Raw genomic sequence first — 10,902 nt, 5'->3', positions numbered from 1 at the left:
AAAAAAAAAAAAAAAAAAAGAAATCATAATATTAAAAGTGTGCATGCTTTTATTTTTATAGGAAGTTGTTCCCAATAACACTGAAGTAAGATGTATTAGCTGAATGTAAAATATGGAGGCAAAGTAAAAGATAGATGGTAGAAAGTAAGGACATAGATCTTTCTCAAACGGGAAGGGAATGAAGAGATGGAGGAAGGAAGCGGGTGGGGACACAAGAAGGAACTGAGATCTGTTCTCTCCATGTACCAACTCCTCACAAGGTCTGTAAATATTAGGCACTGCACACATGCACTAATTAATTAAATACATGAATAATAAATAAAATGTCACTAATATCTAGTGTATCAAAATTTACTTAAACAATCTTTATATATGTTTTTACAGAAGTGCAATCCAAGGGAAGACATGGTCTACCAATTGAACCTGGTAATACTTCACTGCAGGCTTAGGAAATCAAGGCCACCAAGGAGTCCATGAAAATACTGTGATGCTAACTTCTTTCTCCTTCTCAGCATCCACTAGACTTTAATTCTCAGTAAACAGTCTGATTCTAGATGTTTAGTTATTCTCCCCTGAAAATAAAAATAGCACCATTTTTATCCCTACTGTATAATTCATGATTTCACTGGGCTATTTTTTAATGTTATAATCACATGTTGCAATCTGCAAAACGTAAGTGCTAGTAAGTGCTAGTATGTGCATGGATTTGGCTAAATTTGACTTTGCCTTGACCCCGTACTTTTTACAACATGTGATGTTGGATGATTGACATACTAGCCAGAAGTCTAATAACTTTAGTTCTAAACTGAAAGTGATAATAATGAATATTAAATTATATAACTTAAAATATAGCACATAATCATAACACATAGTCAAGCCTCCGTAAATATTAGTACCATGTTAGAAACACCATTTTAAAACTTGGCTCATAATGATACTGTGATTTAGTTTGGAAAAATAAATTTCAATAGTTAGAAAGCAAAAGTTTTTTGTAGTTTTCTCATGGTAATTCTGGAATAAGATAGCATGTAAAATAATTGCTTGATAGTTCATATCTGGCTTCATTATAATATAAAGTTTTAAAGTTATTTTTATAATATTTTTAAAAGGAATCACTAAATTAGCCCAATTTATTTGTGGTGGAAATAGCACAAAAGCCGACTTAACAACTCCTCATTCTTTACCACCAGAAAAGGAATTATAGGATTTGTGGTTTATTCCCTAGAGATTTGGACTGAAAGTTATCCAAGAAATTGGAATTTTTTTTTTATTTTTATATAGGAGCAGCTTCTTAGACTGATAAAATACAACCAACATCAGCTGGTAATATTTTACTTCTTATAATAAAAAAATCAAGTTCTGAAGGATTAAAATATTTTTAAATTAGATGGATTCTAAATATATTTTTACTTGTCTCAAGAAATTATTTATTTTAACCTTGACTATTAATAATAATAGACAAATTAGTTTTCTGATTATCAACATATTTACTGGCAAACTTTTTTCTTTCTATGTATGGCTGGGCTATTTATGCTTGTATATCATACTCAAAATTACTAACCAGGGAGAAATTTAATTTGACTGCATTCTATGTCAAGTCCTGGATAGTTTTGTTAATGATATATTGTATCTAAAAATTTATCATAGTGTCTATTTCCCCAAATTCATTGCTTCTTGAAGAAGTTTACTTAAACTTTATTTGTTTATGTTTTGAGACAACGTCTCGCTTTGCAGTTCAGGCTGGTCTTGGGCTCACTCTGTAGCCCAGGCTGGCCTCAAACTTGCAGTGATCCTCCTGCCTCAGCCTCCCGAGTGCTGGGATTACATGCGTGCACCACCATGCCTGGCTTCCTTTTATTGAAAATAGGATAGTTTTGTTAATGATATATTGTATCTAAAAATTTATCATAATGTCTATTTCCCCAAATTCATTGCTTCTTGAAGATTCCATAAATGGACTTACCCATGAAATGTGCTTATTTTTGAAAGAACAGATAGATCAAATAAACTTTCTATTTGAGAAAACAGCACAGATTCTATAGAAGGAGTCAGATGCTAAATGTTAGAAATGCGTCTGTCAGACCTCTCACAACCTTCTCATCAATAGTTTTGATTCTTTTGAGTATCATAAGTTTTCCACTTGGGAGAATAAAAGAGTCATTTTTTATTTAGTCCTGAGGTTTTACTTAATTAAAACTTTAGGAAAAGACTTGATTCCAATTCAGAAAAATTTTATATTTTCTTCTATTTTCAGTAAAAGGAAGCCGGGCATGGTGGTGCATGAATGTAATCCCAGCACTCGGGAGGCTGAGGCAGGAGGATCACTGCAAGTTTGAGGCCAGCCTGGGCTACAAAGTGAGCCCAAGACCAGCCTGAACTGCATAGCAAGCAGTTTGAGACGCTGTCTCAAAAAGATAAAAAAAATTAAAATTAAAATTAAAATTAAAATTAAAAACAAAGTCAGTAATGCTTTTCATTTAGACCAAGATTGATGCGCTGGTTCAGCTTTCCAATTGCTTGTGCTTAAAATAAAGTTCAAGGCCAGAGATATAGCTCAGCAGCACAGAGCCTGCCTGGCAAACGCAAGGTCCTGAAAAAAAAAAAAAAAAAAACAAGCAAAACATAAACAAATAAAGTTTAAGTAAACTTAAATATATCAGTACACAGCTAGAATTCATAATTATTGCTCTGAGACACTACGTAATGAACTTACTCCCCTAGCTATGCTAAAGTTAGACTGTCATCTCCACAAACCTTAGAACCACACTGGGATTGATGTACATTGTACAGTATTTCATAGTTTTGTCCCTGGACTTGTTTAGGTCTGATTGTAGGTACCTAATAAATGCTGGTTACACAAAATCAATATATTAAAATTTAATTTTTTTTTCTTTATTAGGAAGCTGCTCATGCCCAGGTGAGCTTATTTATCCAAACTAAAACATTTTAATATTTCTTTTAGGTGGTGTTTCATAACTTATACTTTTCTAAAAACAAAAATATGTTCTGTGAGCTACCACTCGTGTTGTATAATGATAGTAAATAGCCATGTACAGAAAACACATACTCTTGCAGTATGATTAGATTACAATTTATCTCCAAACACTGATCCTTATAAATTCTGTAGTTTTTTAAAGCTCTATAGTATGCTTAGCCTCATTCAGCTGCCTATTTTCTCTAAAATTAGAAAACTATAATATTTCAATGGCGCTTACCAATCCCAACATAGATCATCGTTAATTTTAAGTTTTGTAGATGATGACATAGTCTTGGTGCATTGTAAAATGAACATGCTGTACCAGAATATTCTAAGTAATTTAAAATGTATTTCCTTTCATACAGGAGAAACTTTACAGAAAAAATGAACACAACCAAGCCCAAATGGTAATATTTCACTTACATAAATTATGTTGTTTAGAAATGTTTCCTTTAAATAGCCTCCCACTCTTCTGTTCAAGCCGTCTTCCTTCCTTTTCATTCCTAAAATCTGAGGGATGAATACTGTTTATTGCTTTTCTTTGGAGAAGTGACTATCCTATTCTACCTCAGCTAGGGCAGGCATCACATTTATAATCACCAGTGCTATGAAGCATTAATTTCTACATTTACATTAATATATTTTAACATATTTTTAAATTTATAGTCAGATACATACACTTGTATAATTTCCAATTTCACTGTCTATTTAGGAATCCCAAACCCAGTTGTAACTCTGAATCCTTAAGTGGACCATATGGATTTACGACTAGATATACTTTTCTTTAGAAGAAATCATCTAGAGAGAGCATCTCTGTCAAAACACTCTGATACTCTGTTTTCTTACCAGTGAAGTGAGTTCGTGAATAACAGAACAGGTACTGATTCTTCCCTCACCTTACCTACCATTAGTTCTACAGTGTTCCTACAGCCTCTGATTTCATTTTTAAGGTAATAGCCAGCTGCTATGAGATGTGTTGCCATGGTAATTCTGATTCCTATGGATAGTCTAAGCCAATTTCATACCAGTCGTAGAGCCTTCTAACCGGTACTCACCATTTAGTGAGTCCTAAGACTCTTGAGGATGCTTCCTGTGTCTAGAAGACAATGTCTAAGTAATTAAGATGCAACTGACAAAACTAACAGCAGAACCAAAATTTCCACATAAAAGACACTTCAATTAGATTGTTCCTTCTGTCTTGAATGTTTCATTTAGTCTTAAAGGATAATTCTGAATTTTCTTTTTCTTTCTAGAGAGGCCCTATGAGAATGGCAAACCAGGTACATGCATGTGTATGTGTGTTTTAATACTGCACCCAAGACTGTTTTTGAGTCGTTGGTCACTATTAAGAAATTAAGGTACTAGCTGCACCATTAACTAATGCTATACTGGCATTTCGTAGCTATTGACTTGTGTATGGCTCTCTAGTAAGAGTTGCTGTGGAAGATCAGATCTAAATTACCAAAGGAAACTGAAAGCATAATTCTTTGGCCATTCCTGAATAAAGGCAGCTTCAGGCCAACCTGCAAGTCAAAAAAGCCCTAGCTTGAAATTCTTGTTTTCCAAATTTTATTATAGAACTAGCTACTGAAAGTAAGTTGGGCTTTACATCTGTGGTCTGACACTTCCTAATCATATACTTAACACACTGTATATTCTCTTTGATCTTTAGTTTCTCAATTGTGAAAAAGTTAATAGTAGTGTCTATCACTATTTTCCCTTGCCTCAATTTGCCATACACTGGTCTTTCCACTTCTTCGGTGTATCTCCACTTCTAAAGGTAGAAACTGTGCATTTATTTCAGTGGCTCTCAGCCACTGATGATTCAATTATACATCTTACATACGATATGCTGATAAAAATAAAACATGGGAGAAAGTCACTGAGTTTTACATACATACCAGGACACACGATTGAAGGGAAAAGAATTCCTCAAAATTCAAAATACTGAGGTTATCAATTTTATGGTAATGATCATCAAAGCACCTTCATTTGAGGTCCAAAGATTGAGTATATTGGTTTCAACTTTCCATGTGATTCTCTAAAACAAGAGGACAACTATATGTATGTTTTCTTAGTGGGGGGTTTAGCCAGCAATAATTTAGTGTATCATGATGATGAATTGGATGTATATAACAAAGCTCATTGTTTGCTCTCCTTTAAGGAACAGGCCCAGTTCTTTTATGAGGTAAGTTGACTTTATCATAGTTACTTTCATATAATCTAAATGCTTTAATGAATAAAGAGATTTTTAGATATCATATTTGTTTTGATATGCACAGCAAAATGTAGTCACTTTCAATTTTTTCCTAATTTTATCAAAAAAACAAATATTTTATCTCAACTTATAATTGTGTATATTAATCTAGGACAAAATAGATAAACTATCACAGTAAATAATAGAGGGAGCTATTCCAACATTTTAGAAGGAAAAGTAATGTTTTGTTCCCCAAACTCCAGTTTTTGGAAGGTGGTAAGATAATGACTGGAAAATCATTTCCTTCCTGTTTCCAATGTTCCTGAAATCTAGTTATGTTGACCCAGGCCATGGTGCCCTTCTTTTGATCCAAGTGTATTAGGGAAAATGAAAATAGAGCTCTAAATGACAGAAACTTCCTCTCTCACCCCAAAGCCCATGAGTTTATAATAAGCAATAATAAAATTCATGCTAGTACTTTCTTCTGGGCCATGAAAATTAAACTTATGTAAGTAAAGCAGGTCACGGGGTTCAGTATCAATTAGTGACTTTAAAAAGTGATAAAAAGATCCGCTTTCTTAGAGATTCAAAACAGGAGTTGCTCATACAAATTGCTCATACACTGCTGTTTTTCAATGCTCACCTCCAGCTCAATGCCTACCCGTTCACTGACTGGTACTATCCCCCGCAAGTGCAGTATGTACCTTTCCTGCCCTTCTTCAACAACATGAACCCCATCATCCCTGAAAATATTCCAAACACTGATGTCATGTCAGAGTGGTTGGTAAGTTCTTTGAAATTACTGCATTTTGATGTTCTACAAAAATACATTTTTAAAAACCATGTACCACTTGATAAGATTTAGGATATAGATTTATCTATCAATTTAATATATAGGTAGCAAATCAGTTTAGAATAAAGTCAGCAATCTCCATAGTAATGTAGTAGAATCTTATGAAATAGAAAATTGGCAATACCTCCTGCCATCTGGGGCTCACAGGCATTTCTAGTAACATGCAGAACAGTATTATGTATTCAGTAAGTAAAATACAGTCTGAAGAAAGTAGGAAAAACTTTCTCCCCAAGTTAAACATATAAAGATGCCTGATATGTAGTTCAATGTTATCTTCCTTTAGTTTGTATAATATGCCTTCTGTTTGATTACACAGATGATAAACATAAAGATCCTATGTGGGGAAAATGGCACAGACTTTGGTATCCAGTGGAATTAAATTCAAGTCCTGGTCTTTTTGCTTGATTGAAATTATATGCTTCTTATTTCTCATAACCTTGATGACAAACAAATGTAGCAATATTTGCTAAGTAGACTATTGGGAAAATTATGACTGAATAAGGAATAGTCATTTTTTTCCTTATTTAGTAAAATTGTGTTGTTGGTTGCTTTTATCACATGATTTTACCAATTTTTGCTTTTTTCAGAACTAAATCAATTCTCAGGAACTCCCCAGTTATGGCACTAGGTAAATTTAAAAATTGCATGTCTTGCTATTGATCATACTTCCATTTGAAATTTTTTTATAATCATAGTGCATTTAAATAGCAACTAAAATTGCCCACTTTAACTAATAAAATTTATAAAATTAGAAACTTATACCAATGTGGTGTGGATGTTACTAGTTTTTCATGTAAATTTGTCCTTTGGTACACACAAAGGACAAATTATCATGGTAAATAGAACAGTGGTATTCCATTCTTTATGATCACTGCACTAGAAAACTGCACCAAGTCACACAGTGAAACTAAGTGTGCCAACCACAGTGAAAATGTCTACATATTTGTTTTAATTGCCTTTGTCCATTATATTGGACTTCTAATCTTCTCTCTCTTCTCTCTCTCCTTCTCTCTCTCTCTCCTATCTCTGTTTCTCTGAGTGCGTGCGTGTGTGTGTGTGTGTGTGTGTGTGTGTGTGTTTGTGTAGGTGTGTATTTGTTTCCCCTTTCCGGTAGTGGAAATGTCCCTGCCAATAGATCAAACTAAGGAAAATGCTAACACTCTGACCTATGTGGAAATCTCTCATTGTAACTGCCTTGTTATATTGTCTATTATTGCACAATTTTTTACTACTTAGGAATAAATTGTGTTTGAATCTTACAAATCAGGAACAATGTCTGTGTATCTCAGTAAAAGGAAACACAAATAATTGAGTGACCTGATCTAATATGAAAACAATTAGTAAAATGAATAACATAAGAATTTCTCTTCCCCTTTAATACTTAACCACATATATCCATTTCTTACAGATGTGACTACAGCTTCCTTCTCCGACTTTCTTCTCTGCCTGATCATCACGTGAAACAGACCACAGCTTTGGCTATGATTTTAGAATAGCAAGGTGCCTACTGGAGGGCATATTTCTTTTTCTTTCATCTACTATATATTGGAGATCACAGCAACCTCTCCTCGGGTTCAAATTTCCTAGACAGTTATCATCTGAATTCTAGTTGTGTCATATAGATACAGAGAGCACCTTGTAAGAGGGTATTAAAGTCTTTACTAAATTTCTATAATGGAAATTTTGTTTAGAAGGCTTTGAGTTGCTTTTCCTGTAAGTCCCATCATTTCGAATAATTGTGTGCTGTGACTGAGGTCTTCTTCTTTCCAATAAATTGAATTTTAAGGCACAGTCCTCGTTTTCTGTCATTATTCCATCCAACAGCTTTTATATAATCCTGTTAAGAATTTATGTATATAATGTTTTACTTTAATTTATTTTTATGAAACTATAAAGCATATCTTAATGAAGACGTTTTTTGTTTGTTTGTTTGGGTTTTCTTGTTTTTTTCCGGTACCAGGAATCGAACTCACAACCTTGCGCTTGCCAGGCAGGCACTATGCAGCTGAGCTAACTCCCCAACCCCTCTTAATGAAGACTTTTAAAACTATTTCCTTTGCTAGCTGGCCACGCAAGGCACTGATAAGCTACGATCTTGAAGGCCAGTTGTTTGGAGAATAATTTTATATGGTCACAGTTACAACTGCAGAAAGGAACAGCACTGGGGCAGCTGTGGGCACCCTGAGAACCTAAACAACCAATTAATGCCACTGGCCTGTTTGATGCTACTTGATTATACCTGAGTGTATAGCTAGAGAGATTAGATAAATACAAAGGGCAGTTTAGGACACATAGTAGCCTGCAATCTGTGGTCCCTGTTCCGGGTTCTCCAGAGCCCAAGCAGGAGCTGTTTCCCAAAGTGACAATAGTCAGTTGCTCTGATATCTTCAAAGTCCCAGGTAAGATTTACTTTATTCGAAGTGTCCCACAACAACCAAACTTCATGACATTGTGCTGAGTCACGGGTCTACCACATTGCAACATGTGAGCAGTGATGCCTCTAGCACCAAAACTAAGTTAATTAAGATAGCCTAAGGGTACTATTTTATTTTATTCTTTAGTTTTTAAATCAGAAGGGATAAAATATGTTTATCACATCACTCTCTATAAAAGCAGGTACCACAAATTTATTTGAAAACTGCCACTTTTAAAATGTCACCTGTGATGGGTATCATTACCTCATTTAACTTGAAATAATCTTTTGTTATTATCCAGGAGGCAACTGGAAAGAATAACATGATTCTCAATCCTTACTTACATCTTTTACCTTTTAACACACACTGATATTTCCCCAGAGATGTGGTAAACTTCTAAAATGTATTATTTAAGCATAGAAGGAAACACAATAATGAGCTCTAATGAGTCTTTTTCAACCTTCTTACTCCAAGCGTAAGGGAAGCGGTATTCAATTTAAACCATCACTCTGAACTGGGGACTTAGCATGAATGGCTTTGACCAGTGGTGGAGAACCTATGATGCACATGTTGTTTGTTTTTCTTTTAAAGAAAAGATGTTAATGTATGAGTTGTTTTTTTCTAAACTAAAACCTCGGTATTCAGGTTTAATTGCAATGTTAGCACTTCGCAGTAAATAAGTGTGTCTGGGGTTGCAGTTCGGGCACTCGTCTCTAAAAGGTTTGACACTGGTTTAGACCCTTACTGACAAAACAGTGATGGCGAACCTCTTAGAGCTTTCAGTGATAGCAAACAGCCAGAGGTGGCACACATGTCACAGGTTCACCACCACTACCTTTAAAGGAGGCAAACTCTGATGGAAGCACCCTCTATCACCTGACTCAAATCTCATACCAGAAAATTAGTGGTAAAACAGAGCATGTATCTACAGGTCTATACCAGTGTCAGATGATGCCATTTCTCCAGGTAAATGCCCAAAAACACATAGGTCAAAGGCATGTATCAATATTAGAAGTGGTATGGTAAAATCCTTACAGAATTTCTCCTTTCACACTAAAGAAATGACTATACTATAGCTGATCTTACTTGGAAATTGAAAATGCGGAAGGTTACTCTCTACAATGGTAGGGTGAGCCAGGAATCTGCTTGCCAGTTGTGGATACTTTTCCATTTTGATTCAAAAATCCCTCTGGCATTACTGCTATCAAATGTTTCCTGGAGACATCATGATTAGCCTCACACAAAGATGAATTCTGGTCTGACCATTTCTCATACAATAAATATCACACTAATATTTCTAAAACTTTTAGTCATCACATGGTTTCAGGAGTTTATCTGTTACCATCTGGGTTTGCTGACTGAGAATACCTTATGACTTCCCTGAAGTCACAAATTTCCATTGCTGTTTACTTCTCACCACAGTTCGCAGCCATGACAGTTATGTAGGAAAGACTTCTATTTAAAGCATGTTCCTCTTAGTTACCTACGCTTTGTCTGTAGGCAAATGAAGGGATGGGTCATTAGAGTTAAGCATATTGTAGCGTCTTCTTTCAAAAATGATTGTGGGAAATGAGGAACACATTCCTCTTTTCCCAACCCACTCTCGCCATTCAAGAATACATGAGCTAACGGCACTAGATCCTTGTGCTGGAGGAAAAACTGCAAATGCTGACTGGTATGTAAAATTGTCTGATTTTCGAATGTAGTATACTTGCATACTATACAACACTATATGTTGTATATTAAAACAAAACCTAAACTATATGTGTCAGATTCAGCCCCTACATCACCCTTACTTCTGTGTACTCCATTGTACATTAAGGGAAGAACTTTCTAGGATTCTCTTTCTACTTCTAATCCATGTCAAGGTTGAATTTGGCTATGGTGAGGCAGCAATGAAAATGGAAAATAAGATAACCATTACAGAAGAAAAATAAAAGAACCATGACTTCAGACACAGTGGGAACAATTTTAGGAGGATTTGGGAGTTAGGGGTTCTCTAATTCTTCCATATCTTTCAGTGTATTAGACTGAATGACTGGGATTACACTTTCTTAAAGTTTGCAGGAAGCCTACAAGTATGTGAATTCAAGTGTCATTTTAATTGGCTTGGGCACAACAGTCATGACCCGGAATGTCCCCATCATGAAACTCGAATCCTCAAAGTAATGGCATTAGGAGTTAGGGCATTTGGGAAGCAATTCAATCATGACAGTGCAACCTGGTGAATAGCATTAGCATTCCTGTAAGAAGAGCCTGAGATGATTTCTCTCTCTACCATGCAAACCAGGACAAAGACTCTGATCAGACACTAGCTCTGCCATTGCCTTGATCTTGGACTTGTCAGCCTCCAAAGCCATGAGAAATAAATGTTTATTTTTTGAGTCACCCAGTCTGTGACATTTATTATGGTGGCTTAAACTGACTAACACATTAATTGTGTAATTTTTAAGAAGTCAAT

At 35.0% G+C, this 10,902-nt stretch overlaps 1 protein-coding gene across 1 annotated transcript in view; it reads left to right on the top strand.

Moving 5' to 3' along the window:
• Csn1s1 (casein alpha s1) overlaps positions 1–7,806 on the top strand; it is a 20,350-nt gene extending 12,544 nt beyond the window's left edge. The window contains exons 10-18 of the mRNA XM_013518489.1: positions 385–426; positions 1,282–1,323; positions 2,900–2,917; positions 3,343–3,384; positions 4,231–4,257; positions 5,142–5,165; positions 5,824–5,958; positions 6,615–6,655; positions 7,436–7,806. Of these exons, the coding sequence (XP_013373943.1) occupies positions 385–426; positions 1,282–1,323; positions 2,900–2,917; positions 3,343–3,384; positions 4,231–4,257; positions 5,142–5,165; positions 5,824–5,958; positions 6,615–6,620 (336 nt within the window). The 3' untranslated portion in view covers positions 6,621–6,655; positions 7,436–7,806. The remainder of the gene's footprint in view (positions 1–384; positions 427–1,281; positions 1,324–2,899; positions 2,918–3,342; positions 3,385–4,230; positions 4,258–5,141; positions 5,166–5,823; positions 5,959–6,614; positions 6,656–7,435) is intronic.
• Positions 7,807–10,902: the final 3,096 nt, after the last annotated feature.

Source organism: Chinchilla lanigera, unplaced genomic scaffold (assembly GCF_000276665.1).
Source record: "Chinchilla lanigera isolate Chin_1 unplaced genomic scaffold, ChiLan1.0 scaffold00046, whole genome shotgun sequence".
NCBI lineage: Eukaryota > Metazoa > Chordata > Mammalia > Rodentia > Chinchillidae > Chinchilla > Chinchilla lanigera.
The sequence above is the reverse complement of the archived record's forward strand: the minus strand, read 5'-3'. Positions and strand labels throughout refer to the sequence as shown.